At 45.5% G+C, this 25831-nt stretch overlaps 1 protein-coding gene across 4 annotated transcripts in view; it reads left to right on the top strand.

The window, feature by feature from the left end:
* The window catches only part of IQSEC2 (IQ motif and Sec7 domain ArfGEF 2), a 203614-nt gene that overhangs the window by 146464 nt on the left and 31319 nt on the right, over positions 1-25831 (top strand). For all 4 annotated transcript variants that reach the window (XM_088453404.1, XM_088453402.1, XM_088453405.1 and 1 more), the window contains 2 exons: positions 15813-16083; positions 16490-16876. In XM_088453404.1, the coding sequence (XP_088309530.1) occupies positions 15813-16083; positions 16490-16876 (658 nt within the window). The remainder of the gene's footprint in view (positions 1-15812; positions 16084-16489; positions 16877-25831) is intronic.

Below are 25831 nucleotides of genomic sequence, written 5' to 3'. Positions count from 1 at the left end.
CTCTGTCGAGCTCCACGATGATTAGCTTTATGGAGTATTGTGCCAGTGCCCTCTGTAGAAGCGTTAGACCCTATAGAAATGACACCTATAAAGAGGGGTCTTCCCTTCTGTTTCCCTTTATTAAATTCCTACGTAAATTAAATTTCTTAACTTCAGGGGATACGAAATTATACTTTTCAAGGCCTCACTGCCGTCAATGTTACATATACCCCTAAAGCTGGGTACATACTATACTATATATCATATGATATATTGTTCCGACACAAATCGGAACTATGGGGGTTATCCAATTAGCCGCGGTAAATTAATGCGACTAATTACCTCGCCCGGGGCTATCTAATTAGCCCCGAATTCGGCCTGACACCGGCACTTATCAGGTTTATTTTTTTTCGGGACCTGATGTGTCCTGAAAAAGAATCTACGATAACTGCCGTTTTTTCACCTGAAAAAAGGCGATAACACATAGGTCCGCGTGCTTATCGCTGCACCTATGTGTTTTCGGGAGAACTATCCTATTATCTCGACCTAAATAATAGGATAGAGTGAAAAAAACATTGGCGAAAAATCCCCGTTTTACGCCGATCGCGGGGGTCAATTTGCACCCGAACAATGTTCGGGGCTAATTGGATACCGCTCTATAGTATGGAGTGTGTACGCCTGATTGCACATGCGCACGGCGGTCATCTCATTATTCTAGCTGCAGTCTTGCACAGCAAATGGGGCGATGCAATGAATGACGCGGTGCTGCTACATGCAGCATGTAACTGGCACATTGCGCCATCATACACCAGATCGTGCAGTGTATACGGCATGCATGATACAACGTTACATCGTATTGTACCGTGGGCTGTGTTACACATCATATAGGACCTTATTCAGAGTCGGTCGCAAGCGCCGATGCGCTCGTAACCGACTCGATGGTTAGTCCTGCGCACGCGCAGCGGCCGCACTGCTCGTGCACAAACCCCGGAGCGACAGAGAAACTCTGTCGCTCCGGAGCTCGTTACCAAAGGGGCGGCTGTCGAGGTTAATCGACAGCTAGCCCCGTTTGGTAGGCGGGCCGGGGGGGGTGGTGGTTTGCAAAACGGAGGCGTTCCTTAACGAACTCCTACCGTTTTGTGGGCGGCCGCACTGACATCAGTGATGTCAGTGGGGAGTTTCCTGCTCAAACAGCAGGAAGCTCCCTGCGGCTTACGAGTGCCAAGACCCAACCTTGGGGTCTCGTCGTAAGCCCCGATGGTCGCAATGGTGATCACCATCGCGACCATCAACCTGGTCGCTCGTTAAGCTGTGGGTGGTAACCCACAGCTTAGCGATCGACAAGGAGGCGGCCGTTCAGGATGCAAGCTGCCGCCCTGATTTAGTGCGACCGCTTGCAACTCTCGACCGCCTCTGAATGAGGTCCATAGTGTGTACCCAACTTAAGTTTATCAGGTTAACATTGGTTCGTTAGTTGACATGATCTGCAAATTGTTGCTTTAAATCTATAATTTTCTTTTCTTTTTCTATTAATGAATAATTTAAAAAGCTGTGTAAACAATTGTTGCTGTTTGTTTATAACATATAGATCACTGTTATAAGCCAGAGGAGGACTAATTCCAAAAGCCAGTATACCATGGGGGCCATTCCTGTTGCTGATAATGACCTTGGGCTTCTGCCTTCATGCTGCCTCGTTGAATCTCTAATTTAACGAACACATAACAAAATGTCAAACAAGATAGACATATGGGAAATTGCAAAGTCACATGAGAACTGCATTACTAAGTTCATGTCAACTACGAGACATACATGAAATATTGTGAAGATCCTTATTCACTACGCCTTTACATAACCTCCAGCCACCCCTGTACCGTTAGCTCCGTCATCTACCAATAGAATCTCCTGAAACCTTTATATCAAGTTCAACACAAGTATTGAGATGACATTAAAGGTGCGTACAGCTCACGATGAGATATCGTGAGCGATTTCCCTTGAACGCTCCCCGGCACTCCCGGACACGATATGGTGCTAAAAAGTGTCCAATCTGAGCAACGATCTATCGTGCGTCCTTAAAGATTTCCAGTGCGTCGTGTACGAGATTGGCAGATCTTACCTACCTGCTGTAGGTAAGATCTGAAGATGCGATGTACGACCCGCGGGTACGCGCATTGTGATCGGACACTCGCGATTTGGACATTTTACACGATCTGACGTTCCGATGCGTCGAAATCGTGCGAATCCTGCAAAATATCGTCTAGTGTGTACGCACCTTACCTGTGTTTCTAAATGCCGGAGCCAAGTTGGACAATAATGGAGAATTTATTACATGCTGAAGAGGGCAGTACACACACATCTATTTTATTGATTTTCACCTACCCCCATAATTTCTGTGCAGACTTTACTGGCCCATTTGATGGCATTATTATTATTTAGTACATAGTGCCTTGTGTCACTATATAGTTATTTAAAAAAATAAAAGTGGTTCTGTGAACCCGTTTACCATGACACGACCTCCTGGGCAGCATCTTGTAGCCCCTACAACATGAGATGCGTGCAGCGTGAGGCACATAGGCGGCGATTCAATTAAGAGCACTGTTATTAGTGCCGGGAAGGAGGTCCCAAAGCTATTCAATTCAGCGCGCTGGTAGGCCAAATAAAGGATTCCATTTCACACCCTCCAAGCAGTTTTCTGGGCTTAACGCGGCGTTAACAACCTCGCGGCTGGCACTTTATTCAGAGAATGGCGGTTCTCACAACTAAACATCCAAGTTAAGTCGCGAGAAACATCAATCTACGACTTAAGTTGTAATAGCCGGACTAAACGTTGCGCTGAATTGAATAGCTCTGGGACCAACTTCCTGGTACCATTCACCTCGCACTTAATTGAATTCCCCCCCCCATAGAAAGCTGACCAAGGAATGAACGGAGTGCATGGTTACTGCCGAGTTGACCTGAGGACCTAGGGGTATATTTAATAAAGGTCAATTTTAATTGATTTTAAAGCAATTTAAATCGATGTTGAGTTTTCTAAATCACCCCTTTCCTTACAGAGCGTTTTTGATTTGTTTATTTAAGCGTTAGTAAATGTGTGCTTTAGACCCAGAAACACAACATTGATTTAGATTGCTTTAAAATCGATCAAAATCTATTTTTGGTAAACATACCCCCTGCTGTTTATATAGGCAACCAGGAACACCACTTGTATTTTATAATGTGTAAACAGTTGAGGACAACCATGTAATTGCAGTAGTTCATAACATATTGTGTAAGAAACCACAGAGGTGGCATCTTAGAGTATAACTAGGTTATTGAACCCTCTGAGGCTGTAGGGAAGTTGTTTTAGATAATAGGCCTGCTGCATACCCCGCCTAACCATAATTCCTGTAGCTGTGGGGAAAGCCTTTCTGTTTATTGACCTTTCTTCTTAGAAGTACATCCTTGTGGCTGCTACCATACACCAACCTGTTCTATAACTGGAGAGCGGTCACTGATCGGTTACAAGCTTGTGGTTATTCAAGCAGAATAGCAGTTTAATCTGATGCTCGCTTGTTCAGATCGCTTACATTCCTGCTCAGAGGATATTGCTTTATTTCTGAGGAACACTCTGCCAGACTTCCTGAGATATTACCCCTACTTAGGGCCTGATTCAGAGGTGATGTCCGACGGTGCTGAGTCTTCATTCGCTACGGATCTGAGACAATATGCAAACGACGCAGCCGTAGTGTTTTCTACACCGACACCCATCGGCGACTTCTCACTAAGATGCAGCATCGGATGAACAGTCGCAACATCGGACCTCTGAGCTACCCTGCGGTTGCTCAGAATGTCCATTGCAAGTAAGACGCTGGGGTCAGAAGCTCTGCCTAAGAAGGCGCAGTCGCTGGCTGCGACACGCCACCAAAACAGTCGCATCAAGCCTACGCTTTTTGTCACCTCTCTCCCGTTACCTTCCCCAAATGGTTCCTGTCTGTCAAACACTTTGCGAATAAATCCTCGCTGTGTCCGCCGTCGCAAGACCGTCGCTGCACTTATGCAGTGCGAAAACATCGTCCGCTTGCTCCTGTAATCGACACTGCGTCCCCCTCTTAACCAGTTCCTTAGTCTCTCCATCGATAGGTAAGCATGGTCAGCCATTGATCAGATAGGGGTTCTATTAGAGCTAGACCCGAAGTAGAGCCAAGAAAGTACATGTAGAAATAAGTCTGCAAACTTACTTATTTGTCTGTATAACATAGAGGGTATATACGTGTTCACAGTAAAGATACAGCAAAAGATAATATGAATGGGTCAGGGAGGAAGTTAGTAATGATGACTTCTGTCTTTAATTAAAAATATATATATAAAAAGCCAGACAAGTGGGCTCAAATCCATAACCTGATCCAGAGCTGTATAGCCAGGTCCCCTGCTAAATTGGCAACAGCACAAGGCTGGTCAGGCTGGGCCAGTCACTCTATATTAGGGAAAACCACAGCATAAAGTCCCCCTCCCACCCAGCCTATCGTAATGAGAACCAGAACCTAATCAGCTCGGGGGCTGAAGCAAAAGAGCATCTCCCTTCCTCCCAAAGATTATCAGCACCGTGTTGTAAACTGGTTGGGCTCTTCTCAGTGCCCGTGGGCTGGGAAGACCGCTCCCCATTATACAGGATGAATAAGTCAATTAAACACACACATTTTTTTACATTTGCAGAATGGTCTTAGTTGGCCAGGAGGGTCATTTTCATATAGTGACTGGCAGCTACTAGCTGCCCCATAGAGAGACAAGCCCAGTGCTAGGCAGGCTGGTGCCAGATCACATTTATTACAGAGGGGCCCCATACTGTGGCGTTCTCGGTTATAGTATGACTGGCACCGTCTCTCTAGCCTGGTGTTGGTTTCCACTATAGCAGACACATATTTAGCATATACAGTATTGTCCTTTTAGAGCAGGGGTGGCCAACAAGTCAGAGGCAAAGCGCCCAAAAATGTTTGTAGTCAAGTTAAAGAGCCGATGCGCTGAAGGCTGTCACAAGGCCATGCCCCATTCCTGTGCGCACGCCTTTGGTATGACGCTTGTAGGAGCATGATCTTGTGTCACACACCCGTTTTTAGTCACGCTGGGGGCTCGCCCAGTACATTAAAAATACAAGCCCGATCCAGATAAAATACACTGAAACAAGCCAGATTCACATAAAATATACGGAAACAAGCCAGATCCACATAAAATACACTGAAACAAGCCAAATCCACATAAAATTCACTGAAACAAGCCAGATCCACATAAAATTCACTGACACAAACCCAGATCCACATAAAATACACAGACACAAGCCAGATCCACATAAAATACACTGAAACAAGCCAGATCCACATAAAATACACTGACACAAGCCAGATCCACATAAAATACACTGACACAAGCCAGATCCACATAAAATACACTGACACAAGCCAGATTCACATAAAATACACTGACACAAACCCAGATCCACATAAAATACACTGACACAAGCCAGATTCACATAAAATACACTGAAACAAGCCAAATTCACATAAAATTCACTGAAACAAGCCAGATCCACATAAAATACACTGAAACAAGCCAGATCCACATAAAATACACTGACACAAGCCAGATCCACATAAAATACACTGAAACAAGCCAGATCCACATAAAATACACTGAAACAAGCCAGATCCACATAATACACACTTCAGCTCCTCCATGTGTCACTCCAGCTCCCTCCCTTGCCATTCCAGCTCACATTCATGTGCATTGCAGCCCCCTCCCCCATGCCACTGCAGCGGTCCCTCGTGTCTCTCCAGCCACCCCCACCATTCCCCAGGAGTTGTCTCAACAGCCCCACTTTGCCCCCATAAGCATGAAAGCGAGCATCAATCTCTCCCCCCCCTCAGCTCTCAGGCTGCCCCCACTGGCTCTCTGGCAGTAGTGCCCATTATGCAGTTTTGCCCCATATGCAGTGCCCCCTGTAGTTTTGCCCCATATGCAGTGCCCCCAGCCCAGTACTTGTCTGACCACGCTGGCTCCCGCTGCCTCTGACTGGATCGCACGCAGGGCAGGCTCCTCACATCACGGGTGACGTCATGATGTCACCCACGCACTGCATCACTGGGACCTCTGGCCTCTGAAGCAATCAGAGGCTTCTTTAGTTTCTGACCGCTTCAGAGGCCAGCGTTCACAGTTCCAGTGGGGGGGAGCCGCATCTCAATACCAAAAGAACCGCATGCAGCTTGAGAGCCATGGGTTGGCCACCCCTGTTTTAGAGGAACACACCAAGGCTGTATAGCGATGGTGCTGGTTATGGATTTTAAGTGGTAACTAGATGTGTGTTGGAAATACTGTTTTTAAAAAGAAAAAATCCACTGCACACGCCACTCCTAGATTTGGGGTGCAGACCTGCACTCGCCATTCCCAGGACTGGGGTGCAAGTGGCCTGTGACCACATTGCTTAAATAAATAAAATCAGAAAACCCAGCACTCACCATGTTTAAACACTCACAATGATGTATAAATAAGTAAATAAATAATGGGGATTTGGTTCATGGATTGATCAATGCATTTAAGCCCGCAGCCCACATCACGGGACCCCACTTTTCTGCAGGTCCTACACTATCCGTCACACTGATGGAAACCTGGTAGCTGCTATCACAGAGTTTAGACTGAAAAAATGTTACCTGGTTTAAAGCTCACCTGCCAGCTAATGGCCTTTAAAGGTAAGGCAGTCACCTAACATAGCTTCTATCATAGTACCAAAAAGACAGCTGACACAGGTTAATATAAACGAGTTTGCACATGGGGTGCATGGGAAAGCTATGATCACAAAAGGTTAATAAAAAATTTACCGCATAAACAAAGTCAGAAATCCACTGCATATATATATCATGTATAAAATCCAGATACACGAGTCCTCATCAATGCATAAAATTGCTTTAGGCCTATGTATACTTCCAGCTGTAAACAGGATGCCTCTCTAAATCTCCATGCGCATAGGAGCAAAGATGCAAGATGCCTGGTACTGTAAGTACGGTGCCCAGCCCAACAAAATCCATTTTCAGTTTTTCACATTATGCAGATTTACGTTCAACTCTAAATGAGGCCCATAATGTGAAGTCTGACCACCTGTCACTACTTATACAGGTTCTGTTAAAAAAAAAAAAAGCATGTGAAGCGTGTATGTGTATATATATATATATATATATATATATATATATATATATATATATATATATATAAATTGGTGTGTGCCCCTTTCAATAATATATTTGGAAACCCGGAAGATATAATTATGATCATGTATTGATCTTGGAGAGCATCCCCCATGTTGTGAACCTGGAGATGTGAGTGCAGGATCCCTTCTGGAGATATATAATATAATATTATATATATATACAGTCAGGTCCATAAATATTGGGACATTGACAGAATTTTCATATTTTGGCCTCTATTCACCACCACAATGGCTTTCAAATGAAACAAATAAGATGTGCTTTAACTGCAGACTTTCAGATTTAATTTGAGGGTAATTACATCCAAATCAGGTGAACCGTGTAGGAATTACAACGGTTTCTATATGTGCCTCCCACTTTTTAAGGGGCCAAAAGTAATGGGACTATCAACTCAAAAGCTATTTCATGGACAGGTGTGGGCTATTCCCTCATTATTTCATTATCAATCAAGCAGGTAAAAGGTCTGGAGTTGATTCTAGGTGTGACATTTGCATTTGGAATCAGTTGCTGTCGTCTCTCAATATGAGATCCAAAGAGCTGTCACTATCAGTGAAGCAAGCCATCATTAGGCTGAAAAGTCAAAACAAACCCATCTGAGAGATAGCAAAAACATTAGGTGTGGCCAAATCAACTGTTTGGAACATTCTTAAAAAGAAAGAACGCACTGGAGAGGTCAGCAACACCAAAATCCCCACGGAAAACAACTGTGGTGGATGACAGAATTATTTCCCTGGTGAAGAAAAACCCCTTCACAACAGTTGGCCAAATCAAGAACACTCTCCAGGAGGTAGGTATATATGTGTCAAAGTCAACAATCAAGAGAAGACTTCACAAGAGTGAATACAGAGGGTTCACCACAAGATGTAAATCATTGGTGAGCCTCAAAAACAGGAAGACCAGATTAGAGTTTGCCAAACAACATCTAAAAAAGCCATTACAGTTCTGGAACAACATCCTATGGACAGATGAGACAAAGATCAACTTGTACCAGTGATGGGAAGAGAAGAGTATGGAGAAGGAAAGGAACTGCTCATGATCCAAAACATACCACCTCATCAGTGAAGCATGGTGGTGGTAGTGTCATGGCGTGGGCATGTATGGCTGCCAATGGAACTGGTTCCCTTGTATTTATTGATGATGTGACTGCTGACGAAAACAGCAGAATGAATTCTGAAGTGTTTTGAGCAATATTATATGCTCATATTCAGTCAAATGCTTCAGAACTCTTAGGACGGCGCTTCACAGTGCAGATGGACAATGACCCGAATCATACTGCAAAAGCAACTAAAGAGTTTTTTAAGGCTAAAAAGTGGAATGTTCTGCAATGGCCAAGTCAATCCCCTGACCTGAATCCGATTGAGCATGCATTTCACTTGATGAAGACAAAACTGAAGGGAAAATGCCCCAAGAACAAGCAGGAACTGAAGACATTTGCAGTAGAGGCCTGGCAGAGCATCACCAGGGATGAAACCCAGCGTCTGGTGATGTCTATGCGTTCCAGACTTCAGGCTGTAATTGCCTGCAAAGGTTTTGCAACAAAGTATTAAAAAGTGAAAGTTAGATTTTAGGATTGTTTAGTTTGTCCCATTACTTTTGGCCCCTTAAAAAGTGGGAGGCACATATAGAAACCGTTGTAATTCCTACACCGTTCACCTGATTTGGATGTAATTACCCTCAAATTAAATCTGAAAGTCTGCAGTTAAAGCACATCTTGTTTGTTTCATTTCAAAGCCATTGTGGTGGTGAATAGAGGCCAAAATATGAAAATTCTGTCAATGTCCCAATATTTATGGACCTGACTGATTATTTACATATATATATATATATATATATATATATATATAATGTGCATCTCTCCCACAGCAAGCAATGATTCCTGTACACCTAGCTGTAATAAATATCCCGCCTAGTTACAGGTGTGTCCTCAAACACCTAGCGTCTTTACGCCATGCGATGGAAGTCGCTTGGCGCCACTGAGGTGATCCGAAACGCATAGCACACTTTTTTCACATCTTAGTTGCATCCTAGCGGTATACAAAGCCGCTCACAGTGTGACACTAGGTTGTTAATTTTATCAGAAAAGATTTTGTACAACCTATGTACAAAGATTAAGCATAACAGAATGTGGCGGGAGGAATAGCCGCGGAAACACTTATTGGAACCTTCTTTACACAGAATTGCGACTTAAGTAGTGTACACACTAGAGGATATGTCCACATCGAGTTGTGTGTACCTGCCTTGTGAGACTAGCATCACCAGTAAGGGACTCTGGTGGTGGTTTTGCTGATTACTATTGTGATATTTTCTGTTACTATTGTGGTGTTTTGTTTTGCCATTATGATTTGGCTTCTGTTTCCTGATTCTCTTACCTTCTCTATTAGATATCACTTCTGCAAGGAGGCAATGCATTTGCTGCTGTGATATTTATGAAAGTTGGCCTTATGCCCCATTCCGAATGACGTACAAAGCAGCAGGGGCTCATTTCCTAAGCTGCAGATTAACAACTTTCTATTTGGGAGATTAATATAAAACATATGCTGACGTCGGGGCTGTCAGTTCAGTTCAGCGTTTTCTTAATATAAGTGTAAGCATTACATTTAGTTAATAACTAGTTATTTGACGTAAATTGCACTGCATTCCTAATAGCCGCTCAGATACTGCAATTTAATCATGTGGACCGACCTATACAGCCATTTTGTGGACTGAACCTATAATCCGTCCCCCAAGAACGGGTGACATCACTGAGCTATGAGTGTCTTACGTATCAGTGATGTCACCAGGTCCCATTGCATTGATGGGTCGAATAATGGTTCATCCTACAAAATGGCTGCCTCCACAGATTCTATGAGGTGGGTCCACATAAATAGTACAGTCTGTTTAAATTTTCAGCAATCGTGGTTTTTTTTTTTAATGGGGCTTTAACACAGGTTTTTCCTGTTGCTTCCGGGAAGTGAGGCCATGCTGCGGCCCCCAGAACTCCTGACTAGTGGACCAATCGGAGCACCTTCTCATGAAGTGACTAATATGGTACTTCTACTTACTGTAATGCCTCCAATACTGGAGTCTAAAATGTTAGCCGTAGTAATGTCTCTGAAGAACACCCCAGCTATCCTTGGTATTCATATCATAATGTCATCTGTGACCCAGCCAGCATGTGACAGGAAGTAATGTGTTGATGGTTACTCCTATCACTAAGTGTCGCTCTTTCAGTTTTACAAGCTGCATGGAGGAACAGGTTTATGCAGTTCTCAAGCAGATTAGTGAGGAATGTGGACACACTGCATAAAAGAACAGCACTGTACATTAGATAAGGAGCTGGGCCCACCCAGTCTGACCATTGTTGCATTACCTGCTCTGTCACTGCTACAAGTACGTTATCTGGTGCATTTAAAATGTTTGACCCGCTTACACAGCGGATGGAGGCATTTTTGGGCTTCATTCACTCGGAACTATTGACATCACAGAGGCATGGTACCTCCATAATCACCCTACATCCTAGTGACGTGATAGTCTGCCATCTATCTATATGTTTATTCATTAATAAACATTTACTTGTTAATAACATAATAATGAAATTTTCCAGCATATTGCATTTCGCTTTACAATTGGGAACACAACCGTAATAAAATAAGACTGAGAAGTAACAGACAGGCGTAGTGGTAAGAGGGCCTTGCTCGCAAGCTTACCATCTATAGGGAAATAGGTATTTGATACATGAGGATCAGTGCTACATATTGTTATGATAAATATTAAAGTGCACCAGTCACCTGCATGCTGTAAAGGCAGCCATGTTGTGGACTGAACCAATATTTAACCTGTCATTTCACGAGGGGTGACATGTCTTAGGGGCCCATTTATCATTCATTATTTGAGGTAAAATTCCCGAAAACAAACGTTTTCGGGGTTTACGTCAAATACTAAGTATCCCCCGGATGTATGAAGGAGGGTCCGCAGTAGGTATCTCTGATACCTGCTGCGATCCCTCCATTGCCGTTATCAGCCGCCTCCCCCATAGGTTTCTATGGGGGATGCGATGCTGCCAAATGCATCAATCGCATTCCCGATATTGGCCCCAGCAGCCAACTTCATCTGAAGATAGCGTTAGCCGCTGTAGTCTATGGCAACTTACCGCATCTCAGCCGGCGGATGGAACTCACGGAACCCTCCGCCGGCAATGAGAGCCGCTCATGTGCAGTCCGCGGGATGCGCAGCAGCCCCGACTGCCCTCCGGAGACATCACAGGGATGGGCTCCTTTCAGAGCCCGTCTCCCTGCATGTCCTGGATAATACATCCAGCCGATAGGATCGCATGCCCTGATCGCATTGCAAAAGCGATCATTAATAAATGGGCCTCTCAGTGAACCCACGCAAACACAGGGAGAACGCATCCACAGATAGGCCATGACCGGGAATTGAACTTGTGATCTCAGTGTTGTGAGGCACTAATGCTAACCACTACAAGATGGTGCTGCTCCTAAATAGAGGTTCATTACACAAAATGGCTGCCTCCACTGTGATTGAGTGACAGGCCCACTATAATATTAAACCTAAACTACTTATTCATAGTTTTAGGTTTCTTTTCTCTTTTAGGGTCGATTCTATAAAGTGTAAGTACTCGTTAGATCCTTGTTCGATATGTCTCCCTGGGAGGTTATTGGTACTAAACATTGCTTATATTTTGCTAGCACCTCTTAATGGTGCAAGCAAAAAAGTGTTTTTCTCTGTACCCTATATGTGGAAATGTGCGCAGAAGCAAATTGGGTGGGACATGGGATTTTTAAGCGTGCTCCCCACCCCCCTAAGATAGAAAGGACTCTGTCACAGAGCTAGAGTGTGTGCAAGCTCCCTTGCCAGCGCCATCTTTCTGAAGACCTTGCTGGACCCATAACGCCGCTGGCAGCCAGTATATTGAGGGGGGTTCTACCACATATAGGCGAACTAGCAAATAAGTGCATTGTGTGCAATATGAGGTCCCCCTTGACACATGAGCGAACTGTTCCCCACACACCCAGCATCCATTATAGATACGCCACTAGCCTGAGTCTACAACAAGACCTCACACTTCATTAAATCTGCCCCTTAGTGTATGGGCTTTTTATCTGCCACTTTTTTTCTGGTTATTTTTTGTGCCATTCACTAAACATTGCAGAAATCTGTGCCTGGTATGTTACAGTGGAATATGTCCAGGTTCTGTCATGGTTACACTTGTAAAAGACTCATGATGTGGTGTTTGCTAATCTCCCCTGGGTTGGTTTCGGATTTGTACCTTTTGTCATTGCTAGCGGTGAATAAAGCTTAATAATAGGAGCCAGGGAGGATGTGCTGAGGGTGGAGGTAGGAGGAGCAGTGCTTAGGTGTTGCCTGCAGCACCATAGTGATGGGTTTTTGGATCTTCATCACAAACAGCCTTCAGTAGCATGCTGGTGTCTCCTCACCTGTCCTGTACATCACCACTCTGCACAGGGACGGGTGTGGATGCAGCCTGACATCCAAGGGGCACTTTCCCTGAGACAATGAGGAAGAAAAAAAGGGAGAAAACCCCTCGCCTCCCTGCCCGTGCAGCCCTTTACATGTGAGTGCAGCGCTTCTGTACAGACGGTCTCTGTGATGTGTAGGACTTGTCAGGAGACATGCTCCATGCTGGTTCTGTACCCTATGGAGATGAGAGGCTCAGATTCTTTGGCCAACGCCTTGATCTCTGCATTACGAGCACCTGAGCGTGCATACCTCTTCTTGTTTACCTATTGTGTGCACAGTAAAGCATGCTTTGCCTTTCCTATGTGGCTGTACTTTTCACCTCCTGAGATATAGACGAGCTTTGTACTGAAGGGGCTTGGAGGAAATCTGTTATTGGTGCCTCCATTATGGATCTGAGGATATAGAGGTTCCAGTGCCATGGGTCTGTGAGTTCAGAGGTACCTGCACTGTAGAGGTTTTGGGTTGGTCTATGACTTCATTGGTGAATGTTGGGGGCATTTGCACCAGCCTGTACTACTGTGCTTAGTGGGTAGGGTTGTGTTTAGATTTGGGTCTGTCTGTGCCACGGGATTGCGAAGGTGGTGGGGCTGCTGTACCTTGGAGGTATATTTGTGGTGACTTTAAATCTTGCATTAGAGGAAAAGGCCGTATGTTAATGGAAAGGTTTGTGTATAGAGGAATAAGGGGATGTGGTGATTTGGTTGGTGTCTGCTGGCGGAGTTGCAAATGTCACTATTTTTTGCCTCCATGGGTGACCGCTTTGCTTTGGTGTGTATTTCAGCTGTGAACATTTGCTTTTTTTTCCTGTTGTTGCCATTCCCATATTTAATATTAAGCCCATTCTGTAAGCAGAACAGTCCTGTTTTGTGCAGGATCGCTCTTTTAGGCCCAGTGCGGTTTTCATCATATGCGCCTTGTCTCTTCAAGCTCTCTCTGGCTGCCTGTATTTTGCACTGCCTACTTTTAAGTACCTAGCATCTCTGGCTGACTGTGTGTTGTGCTGCCTCTTTCTCACTATACACCCTACACCTGACTGTATCTGTTGTGCTGCCTTATTCTCATTATACACACTACATCTGACTGTATGTTATGCTGCCTCGTTCTCGGTATACCCTCTACACCTGACTGTATGTTGTGCCTCCTCATTCTCAGTATACACTCTACACCTGGCTGTATGTTGTGCCTCCTCATTCTCATTATACACACTACACCTGACTGTATGTTGTGCCTCCTCATTCTCAGTATGCACCTTACACCTGGCTGTATGTTGTGCTGCCTTGTTCTCCGTATACACCCTACACCTTGACTGTATGTTGTGCTGCCTTGTTCTCAGTATGCACCCTACACCTGGCTGTATGTTGTGCTGCCTTGTTCTCAGTATGCACCCTACACCTGGCTGTATGTTGTGCTGCCTCATTCCAATTATACACTCTACACGTGACTGTATGTTTTGCTGCCTCATTCTCAGTATGCACCCTACACCTGGCTGTATGTTGTGCTTCCTTGTTCTCAGTATGCACCCTACACCTGGCTGTATGTTGTGCTGCCTTGTTCTCAGTATGCACCCTACACCTGGCTGAATGTTGTGCTGCCTTGTTCTCAGTATGTAGCCTACACCTGGCTGTATGTTGTGCTGCCTTGTTCTCAGTATGCACCCTACTCCTGGCTGTATGTTGTGCTGCCTTGTTCTCAGTATGCACCCTACACCTGGCTGTATGTTGTGCTGCCTTGTTCTCAGTATGCACCCTACACCTGGCTGTATATTGTGCTGCCTTGTTCTCAGTATGCACCCTACACCTGGCTGTATGTTGTGCTGCCTTGTTCTCAGTATGTAGCCTACACCTGGCTGTATGTTGTGCTGCCTTGTTCTCAGTATGCACCCTACACCTGGCTCTATGTTGTGCTGCCTTGTTCTCAGTATGCACCCTACACCTGGCTGAATGTTGTGCTGCCTTGTTCTCAGTATGTAGCCTACACCTGGCTGTATGTTGTGCTGCCTTGTTCTCAGTATGCACCCTACTCCTGGCTGTATGTTGTGCTGCCTTGTTCTCAGTATGCACCCTACACCTGGCTGTATGTTGTGCTGCCTTGTTCTCAGTATGCACCCTACACCTGGCTGTATGTTGTGCTGCCTTGTTCTCAGTATGCACCCTACACCTGGCTGTATGTTGTGCTGCCTTGTTCTCAGTATGTAGCCTACACCTGGCTGTATGTTGTGCTGCCTTGTTCTCAGTATGCACCCTACACCTGGCTGTATGTTGTGCTGCCTTGTTCTCAGTATGCACCCTACACCTGGCTGTATGTTGTGCTGCCTTGTTCTCAGTATGCACCCTACACCTGGCTGTATGTTGTGCTGCCTTGTTCTCAGTATGCAGCCTACACCTGGCTGTATGTTGTGCTGCCTTGTTCTCAGTATGCACCCTACACCTGGCTGTATGTTGTGCTGCCTTGTTCTCAGTATGCACCCTACACCTGGCTGTATGTTGTGCTGCCTTGTTCTCAGTATGTAGCCTACACCTGGCTGTATGTTGTGCTGCCTTGTTCTCAGTATGCACCCTACACCTGGCTGTATGTTGTGCTGCCTTGTTCTCAGTATGCAGCCTACACCTGGCTGTATGTTGTGCTGCCTTGTTCTCCATATACACCCTACACCTTGACTGTATGTTGTGCTTCCTTGTTCTCAGTATGCACCCTACACCTGGCTGTATGTTGTGCTGCCTTGTTCTCAGTATGCACCCTACACCTGGCTGTATGTTGTGCTGCCTTGTTCTCAGTATGTAGCCTACACCTGGCTGTATGTTGTGCTGCCTTGTTCTCAGTGTGCACCCTACACCTGGCTGTATGTTGTGCTGCCTTGTTCTCAGTATGCACCCTACACCTGGCTGTATGTTGTGCTGCCTTGTTCTCAGTATACACCCTACACCTTGACTGTATGTTGCAGTGCCTCCTTTTCAGTATACGCTAAACAACTGATAGTATCTTCTATCATGCACTCCGACTGCATGTTGGGCTGCCTCGATCTCCGCACATGGCCGACTGTATGTTGTGTAGCCTTGTTCTCTCAACTTCTGATCTGTAGTTGTGGTCACTCTACTTTCCCTTTGTTATCACCACTGTCTGTTTCTTTAGTGTCGAAGGTGGCGACTCTCTTGGCAGCGAATCTGGAACAATTGTTGACAGTCCGAGCCAGCAGCCTTCGTACCGTAGTGAGGTGAAAAGCGATCACTACGACTTGCCATCACCCACCCGTCACATCTCTCACCCGGCGCTCCAGTGGAGTCAAAGGGCCAGATTGCAACCAGCCAGCGTTGCCTTACGCAAGCAGGAAGAAGAAGAAAACAAAAGATCTAAAGCCTTGTCTGACAGCTATGAATTGTCTACCGACCTACAGGACAAGAAGGTATCTACTCTGATGACGCCCGTTTCTGTCCTCTGTCCGTCCTTCCCCCCTCATGTTTTATATCAACTTTTAACCCTCGTCTGTAACTTCAGTCTCTTTCCCTATCCTTTTCATAGAGCAGTTGTTTTCAAACATGTAAGAATGACGAACGGGTCATATTCTATTGACTTTGACTCAATCACACTGTAGGATTTAAGAAGTCTCAAAATTAAAACCGGGCCTATTAGCAGATGCCGAGAACAAGTTTGAAAACTCTTCTCACTTGTAAAGTCTTTGCTTCTTTCCTGTCCCCCTTTTTGCTCTCCCCCCTACTCCCCTCAACCTCATGTCTCAGACTTTCCTTTACCCCTGTGCTGTGCCCTGGGGCCCTCTCTTACACCCGCCCTCTACCTGTCTCCTGATGTAGGTGGAAATGCTGGAGAGGAAGTATGGGGGCTATTTCCTCAGCCGGCGAGCGGCTCGCACCATCCAGACTGCGTTCAGACAGTATCGCATGAATAAGAACTTTGAACGCCTACGCAGCTCTGCTTCTGAGAGCCGCATGTCCCGTCGGATCATCCTATCCAACATGCGCATGCAGTACTCCTTTGAGGAGTATGACAAGAGCCACAACACCCCATACTTCCAGGGCAAGCCTGTGTCATTGGACGAAGGGGTAGCTGCATGCCTTGGGCAGGGGGAGCGAGGTCTTCAGTATGGGGGTTCCTGCAGCGGGATGGACGGTGATTCCATCAACACCTCGGGGGAATTTTCCAACGAGATCACCGAGCTTGAGGATTCCTTCTCTAAACAGGTGAGTAGCAAGCAAAGGGGTGAGTGTTATTCCGGGAGGAAGAAAAAGTGGGATTAGACTAGAGTTACGTCACTAGTTATACCGGAGAGAATATGGATAAGAGGACATCCTAGTCTGGTAACTCCCAATGCACTAGTTGTTACCATGTAATAATGAGCCACATGGCTAAAGTAGACCCGCTGCCTACTGGCGTCAGCTATTTTTGCAAGATGAACAGACAACCCCCCGAGTTTGGAGCACATAGTAGAAGTTAGTGACGTCGGATACGTGAGGCATGACCAATGTCTTTCGGTCCGAATACATTTAATAGGCTGAATATTGGTTTCAAACAAGCAAAACCAAAAAAAAATATTCCTATAGCGCCCCACGGAGGAATTTAAAGGCAAATGCACTGTTGGCATAATAAAAATGATTTAATGAACATGCGGTGCACAGTAATTATCCAAAAGAAGACATTACAAGGAAAACCAATAGCCTGTAATTAGTAGTGGATCAATCAGTACAAAATGGTAGAAGTAATTATACTACTAATAAAGGGGATCGCTCAATTGAATGGGATTTTAATCAAGGCATCCCTTAAATAGTGTAGTTAAATGTAACCGTTGTGTTTAGTTTACTTACCGTATATAATACTGTATATATGTTTTGTTTTGTTTTCATATTTGAAACATAGTATCCAGTTAGGTAATATCATTACTCGGAGCAATTTAATTGTATCCACCTACAAATTAGATATCTGTTCTACCCCAACTATAGTACAAGCAGCCTATACAAGACTTCTAGTTTCTTAGGGATTTCTAATAACATTGGTTAATGTATCCACTTCAACTTGCAGATTTAACACAGATGGCTGAGCTGTGCCCCCAAAAAATCCTTTTCTTCCTAACCGGATTATTGTATGACTAATTCATTCATCAATTAGAAGCAATTAATTTCTTGATTACTCCTCTAAGTAGTATTGTATAATTGCATGTTGCGTTTGAGCCAACACAAATTCATAAACTAAAGCTCCTAGTTGTTAATAATATCTTGTATAAAAATAACAGGACATAATGCAGGAACCTAAAAACAAGAATAAGAGAAGTGTATAAGGTGGTATTGGATTTCTACATAATATTATATATAAAAGGCACCACTTAAAAAACTGGAAGGATAAGATTGCAGTTAAAGTGAAAAGAAAAAAGAAACCTGTTTTATCAGAATAATAATAATAAAAAAAAATGGTGTAAGAATTTCCTTAATATCATGGTTAAGATGTACTAAACTTTGGGGAGAGAAAGTACCAACCAATTTGCTTCTAACGGTCACTTTACAGGCTGTGTTTGATAAAGCACAGTTAGGAGCTGATTGGTTGGTACTTTATCTCTCTCCACTTTATCTCTTTCCGAGGCTTAGTACATCTAGCCCTATGAGAGGGTCCAGTCAATCCTGTGTAGAGTACATTTACATAAAAGTAATGTTCTCGTAGGATAGGAGTGCCGTTAAAATTTAAAAATAAAAAAAATGGAGACAGAACCTCCCCCCCGTCCCACCTTATCCAAAACCTCTGACCACGACAGTAAGGGAGAAATTGAAACCGCTGTTTTCAGTGTTATTCAATGTGCATTAAATACTGTTAAATACTTTTTCAGGATGACAGCCTAGCATGTAGTTTAGGCTAGTGGGTATGACTTGTAGAAGAATGTAATGGATTTGTAGTGTAGTGTCCTATGTTCCTATGTACAGTTGTACATTCAGAAGGAAGGGCCACTATTAAAATCACACAAATTATATTTCTGTCTGCATAGTAGTAATAATAATTACAATGCCTTACATGAAACGCGAGGATGGTCCTAGATGATGGTGGTTCAGCCCCCAGAATAGCTGCCTCCAATGTGCTTGGGTGATGGATCCCATGTAATATATATTCCTATTGTGTCCCCTCTCCTAGCTGTGTCACGCGTAGCGCAGTCTATAGCTGCATTTGTCTTCCTCCCGCTACACTCGTGTGACCTCCCCCTCCCAGCTTTTTTTGTTGTTGTTTTTGCAGAAATTACGACATTGTTACCGCTGTACAGTCTCGCTTTTACTCCTGATTCAAACCTACAATTATATACATTATATAATTTTTCCTTTTACTTTTTTTTTTTTCTCTATTGTGGAGGACAAGCGACAGATTAACATAACGTGAGAAGAGTGGAGAAGTTGCCCATAGCAACCAATCAGCTTTGAGGATGCTTTTCAGAAGTACATTCTATAAAATTATAGGTAGATGCTGATTGGTTGATATGGGCAACTACTTCACTGGTCCACTTCGCCAGTCTTTTCACTGCGTGATACATCAACCCAAGTATTTGGAGCCTGTAGACCAGTGATGGGCGACCTGATGCCCTGCAAGGGCAGTGTGTGAGCCTTCTTGCCTTCAGACGGGCTGCACATCACTAGTCCATATTTGACCTGCGCTCCAATCGGAGCACCCACTTGCTCCAAAATTACCCCACATGCCATCAGAACCCCACAGGCCACTCAGACTTTGCAACTCTCAACACCATTCAACCCCCCCCCCCTACACACACATAACTCCTACCGACCCCTCCTGGTTGAGTCCGCTTACTGGAAGTACCGGTGACCATCCGCTATGAAACTAATAACCACAGTTTAGTCGCTAATGAATTTGAGATTGGTTTTAATAATGCCACCATTGCATTATTACTTATCTTGTCGGTGAAGTTCTGTGCAGACTGTAATCCCTTTTCTTCTGAAAGCCTTTGTTTTAAAGTCTTATTCCAAAATTGCTCCAAATCCTACTAGAAAAGATCTTCGTTTGAAAAAAAGAAGAAAGAAAGTAAAAAAGAATTACCTTTGCTTGTGTATACAGAACGATTGTCTTTAAACCTGTTTATATTCACAGCTAGCTTCATTGTTCTATTGGTGTAATTGTACTCATCTTTCACATGTAGCTTGCAGCACTATCTGGAGCAACGGTGATATTATTGCATCTACAGTGCTGCAAAATCTTGAGCCCTGCTGTACATAAGGCAAATGAAACCCTATGGTACATCATTAGGTTACATAAGCATTCAGAGATACAGTACTAGGTGGCTGAGGTTCCCCTGCAAGGAGGAATGCACCACAAGGCTGAGGTTCTCAGTATAGCACAAAGGGATGTAAATAAGTGAGAGATTATAATGTGTGACTTCTATGACGCAGTGAAGGTGTGAGCTAGGGAGGATCAATGGGAATACTGAGAAACCCATTATAGATTGCATGACTGTCTGATACTTGGAGATGTTGCATTTCATGTGAGGGGTTTAGTAGAGTGGATGAGGACTCCGTAGCTTAACTATATAAAATATATTCAATATTGTGAAGTACAGGCGGCAGCTGTAGTAATGCAGCCTATTTGAATGGGTTTTGTAGCCTGGTTGTTATTGTGTCAGTTGTCAGGGGAATTAGTAGAACAGGAGCCCTGGAGATGGGGAACGAGAGCAGCCAAGCAGGAAGGTTCAATATGCAATAAGTGATTTGGTTTTCCCCACGCTGATCACAGGAGTGAATGACCATTTCCGATAGCAGAGAGAGCACTGCAATAACAGAAACACTTGGGATAGGAACCCGTGCCATTTCATTGGTATAATGAGGTCACACGGCTACAGAGAGAGGATATATCAGTAAGGAGCAGGCTAGCTTGATCCTCCCTTTGCTACACTGATTCTCTTCCTACAGCCAATCTGGAGGAACCAATCAAGTATTTTCAGTCCGCTCTCTTCAAGATTTGTAATGTTAATGGACATACTTATACTTGATTTATAAGTTTGCATGCAGACAACTGCATAATCACATATAAACAGGGTATGCAGTCGGGATGCCGTTGCTCTAAATGCCGACCAATCCCGGCAAGGGTCTAATGATACGCGTCAAAATCCCGACGTCGGGGAGCCCAACGGCTGGTATCCCGATCAAAGTTAAGCCGGGTGCGGACAGCCGTTTTAGGTTAGGAGCTCCCTAGGGGGACTTGGGGTTAGGCTAGGGGAAGGGGGGGTTAAGGTTGGCACCCCTGGGGGGGAGGTTAGGGTTAGGCACCCCCCCGGAAAACTTAGGTTTAGGCTGCGGGGAAGGGGGGGTGTTAGGTTTAGGCACCTACAGGGGGGGTTAGAGTTAGGCACCCCTAAGGGAGGGTTAGGGGGAGGGTTAGGTTAGTTAGTACTTACCTTAGCTGCTCTCGAAATTTCACTGGTGCCGGTCTTCCGGCGTCAGGATTTGAACCGCCAGACATGCATCCGGCGGTATTCATACCGATCCCATAAACAGATTGATATATAAAGTAATGAACAGCAAATCAACACATAGGGGCCTAGTTATCGTACAATATTTTTGAGGAAAACACCAGTTTTTCGGTGGATACCCCCAAATATTAAGTATCACCCCCCAATATTGGAGATGTCTGCAGCAATGCCTCTATTTCTGACTGCAGCCATATCCCCCATAGGTTTCTACGGGGGGCTGCGGAGTTGTCAGCTTTACCAAGCTCTGGAATGCGAACCAATCCGGAGCTTGGCCTCGACAGCTAAAGTCATCTGAAGATTCCGTAGGGACCCTCCTCGGCATTGGCCACTGCACATGCGTGGTCAGCGGACCGTACATGCACAGCAATTGCCTGGGGTCCCGATATAGATGTGAAGTGACCGCTAATGTGATTACTTCACTTCTAACACATCACAGGTACATGCTCTTTCAGAGCCCCTGCCCCTGCACGTTTTTGATACATTTGGGCGGTATTTCATTTTTAATCACCGCAAATAGCGTTGATAAGAAACTACAATTCTCGGGTCTAAAACCCGATAAGTGATACATATTCCCCCAAAATGTGAAAACAGCATGAAAATGGACAGACAAATGAACGATTACCTTTGTGTTACACTAATAGCACACGGTTTTCACTTTGGCGACTTTTTGCACTAAAAATTTTTTTTAACAGAATCCTGCTTCCCGTATCCTAATTAGTTCCCCAACCAAATGTCGTACCATTCCGGTTATTGGATCAAGCTACAGACTGCTCTAAATAGGGAAGTTTAATGATGTCCACCATATATATAGTATATGTGTGTATGTGTATATATATATATATATATATATATATATATAATCACCAGAGTTTTCTTATTGTCGTCTGCTACAGTTCCTGTATTAGTCTTTTCTCCAACATCCTTTTGCTTATAGTGCAGTAAGGGCATGATTCAGACCCGCTCGCAAGCTGGTCGATGTTTGGCCCCTGCGCATGCACCACCTCCGGCGTATGCATGCTCGAGCCCCAGCGAGCGACTGAAGTTCATTCGCTCCGGGGCTCGCTACAAGACGAGGCGGCTGTCGATGTTGATTGACAGGTTGCCCCGTTTTGTAGGCGAGGAGGGGGGGTGGCTGCAGAAACGCAGGCGTTCTCTTAGGTACGCATGGCGTTTGTGGGCGGCCCGACTCTACCACAGGGTCTCCTCGCAAGCCCGATGGTCGCGATAATCGCGACCATCACCAGGCCGCTCGCACAAGCTGTGGGTGGTCACCCACAGCTATGCGAGCGGCCTGGAGGCGGAAATAAAAAAACGCCCCGATTCAGAGCGAGCGCTTGCAAACAGCGAGCGCCTCTGAATCAGGCCCTTAGTCTGTTATTTTTATTTTGTTTGTTTGAAACATTTATGCACTTAGACGTGTATGTGCCTGGATCCATACTGAAGTCATTAGCGAGAGATGGGATATGGTGTACATCAGGTCTGGCAGTCTGGTGCCCCACAACAGCCTGTGTGCGTGAGAGCTACATAGCAGCCATACTATGACCTCATCCTCTTTAATGAGATCCGGACGACGAGCATGAGGTTATAATACACACACCGACTATTGGGCTTCCTTGACTTCTAACTATAAAAAGTTAATGGATTCTAATAATGGTATTGTATAATGTAGATCACGTGACTAGGATTAGGTGCCTGGGCCTGTTTTACTTGTTTTAAATGTAAAACTCATTTAGTATTATAAAGCTGATGAAGCCAAGGCAGAGCCCAGCGCTGCACCCTGACAGGACCCTGAAGGTGACCGTGGCTTTCACTTCTGGTGGGAGCTGCTATTATAGTGATGTATCCAAAAGCAGCGCAGGGAGGTCACGGGCGACTTCTTCTGACTAGATGTCAGGATAGAACAGACAGACAAATGACAAGGATTTATTTACTAATATTTATTCAGTAACACTTATTTGAATAGCGCTAGGATATTTCTTCTTCATGAAACCAATCCGGGCACCACGCAGTTAAAGCTTTCAGCTCCCAGGATGCATTGGGTCCACTCTCCCTATACCCCGCCCAACGAGCTAGAGGTACCTCAGTTTCGTTGGTGCCCAGCTGGAGTCGTGTTACCATTTTGCAGGTTGGCTGGTAATCAGCCCCTAAAGCTTAGTTCTTTATTTTATTTAGTTGACTTCTACAAGCGACTAGAGCGCACAGTAGCAGACTGTCCGTGGGACGTTTGCGCTGCCGCTCCGTCACCCCTCCGGTGCCTCAGCGCCAGTACTGATGTGGGGATCTCAACGGGTCTTCCGGGGGTCAGCGCTAGCCAGGGCCCACGGAGAGGGCCCAGACTGCACCCGGACATCAGGGGACAGGAAAGGCTGGTCGCCGCTAGTGGTGACCCGTGCGTAATCGCAGTCGATACCTCCGGGCTCAGGAGACAGACCAGAGGTGCTGGGGGTGGACGCAGGCTCTGGCCATCGCGCTCCAACTTGACCCCCAGGGACATATTGGTGCGGGTTAACCAGCATCCCAGGGGTTAATAACTGGCCAGGGGAGACAGCTTCCCTGTTTAAGCGGCTCCTCAGCTCAGCGTGCCTTTCCACTGCGGTCTGACTTCCCTGAGCTGCTCTCCTCCTCTGGACACGCCCCCTCTGAGGTCTCCGGTGGCCATTTTCTATGGTGCAGTCGCAGTTCTCCCAGGACAGCGCATGGTCCGGTCACCCTGCATACCGCTCCCCAGGGTCAGCGTATGTAGCGCTATTTCCTACCAGACACTGCGTCTGTGCAGCGTCTTCCAGCATTGTATGTGACTTGTGCTAGCACCATCTATCTGTCTTTTTTCTATCTGTCAGCTTATGACTATACCCTTTCTCCCATTCTGCCCTAATACAAGTGTTGTTAGGGTGGTTCATACCTGACCTCATATATATATAATCCGTATATGCAATACAATATTTGTGAGGTCTGTCACATACTGTTGTGTACTGCACTGTGCCATATTTAGGCAACAGGTTCCTGCAGCTTACCTAAGCATAAGACAGGACCAGTATATTGCTCCCTGTTAGTATTTACACATACTTGTGGTTACTTTGTACTCAGTACCATATTGAGCGTCATTTTACCCTGCAAACATGTCTGACAAGGGCAATGGACACATTACTGTACCTGTGTTGCAATCTTGCAGATTATGTACTGCAGTTTTCAGTGAGGAGGATGTGGTTCGGGGTAGGTTATGTGTGACATTATAACCTGCCAGGTTCCTGGAACCCCCCCGACATCAACACCACCTTGGGCGACTTTGTCGCATATGCTGGTCTCTATGTGTACCGCCTGGCGGTCCCGGCTGTTGTTCCTCATATGGGGATACCACAACAGCCTGTCCCTCACTCACAGGGACTAACACTGATTATGCAGACCCCTCCTGTACCACAGCAGGCAGTCATTCCCACAGTGGGATTACTACAGGATGGACCTCCACCATGGATGGATGTTTTCTCTATCGCAGTACAGAGTCTGGCTGCGACCTCTAAGGCCATTCAGACCATACTGCAGAGTGAGAAACCTGTACAACCAGCTAAGCGTCCTGTGTTGTCATCTCAATCCAAACAGCTGTCGGAATCTGAGATGTCATCTGATGACGGAGAAGTGGCTGATGCCTCTAACCCTGACTCCCCTCGGCAAGAGGCGGAGCCTAAATCAGGGATTAATATTCCTGCCTTGGTGCGTGCGGTCAAATCCGCATTGGTTATAGCCCCTAAATCCAAACACCCTCTGTTTAAACAGATAGAGGTGGATCACATGGCTGAGGCCTGGTAAGAGGTATCAACCTCAGAAACGTTTGACCTCATGTTACCCATTTCCTGAGGCTCATTGGAAGAAGTGGGAATCACCCCCTGCAGTGGATTCACATGTTACAAGGTTAATTAAAAGTGCAACGTTACCTATGCCTCCCATTTCTTCTATAAAGGATCCTACGGATAGGAAGGTGGAAACTTGCCTAAAGTCTATATACTCTCTTTCAGGAGCTGTTGCCCGGCCGTCCATGGCTATCTCCTGGGTAGCTAAGGCTATAGACAGTTGGGCTAATACACTTGAGGACTCCTTGGAAGTTCCTAAGAATCAGGTGTCACTGGATAGGCCATATTAGGAATGCGGCTGCGTATATAGGTAAGGCCGCTCTGGATGCTAGCTACTGAGTCTAGGGTCTCGGCTGCGGCCGTGTCTGCTCGCCGTTCTCTGTGGCTACACTATTGGAGAGCGGATGCCTATTCTAAGAAAGGCCTGGAGGTATTTCTCTAAAATGGAGAGATTTTGTTTGGTCCACACGTTGGCCAAATCCAAATCTGCATTTCTGCCCTCAGCATCTGCTCCTGCAAAGTCTCGAAGCTCCTCCTTTCGGTCCTTTCTTACCCAAAAGAAAATTCAAAGGGCAGGACTTCCCTAGGCAGTCCGCTGCCATGAAGGCTGCCAAGCCTAAGAAACAGGCCTGGAGCACAAGACGCCCGGCCTCCAAACTGGAGGATAAACCCGCAGCCTGATGGGGTGGGCCTCGCTCTGGGGTACCCCAGAGTGGGAGGCCGACTTCTTCAGTTTGCCCAGTGCTGGTGTCAAACCACCAAGGATGCTTGGGTAAGAGAAGTGGTCTCTCAGAGGTACGCCCTCTCATTCCTTCGAGAGCCTCCCCACCAATTTTTCTGCACAG

The sequence above is a fragment of the Taudactylus pleione genome, unplaced genomic scaffold, assembly GCF_031769625.1.
Source record: "Taudactylus pleione unplaced genomic scaffold, aTauple2 ptg000579l, whole genome shotgun sequence".
In the NCBI taxonomy this organism is placed as follows: domain Eukaryota; kingdom Metazoa; phylum Chordata; class Amphibia; order Anura; family Myobatrachidae; genus Taudactylus; species Taudactylus pleione.
Note: the sequence above shows the minus strand (reverse complement) of the source record. Positions and strands in the feature narration are given on the sequence as shown.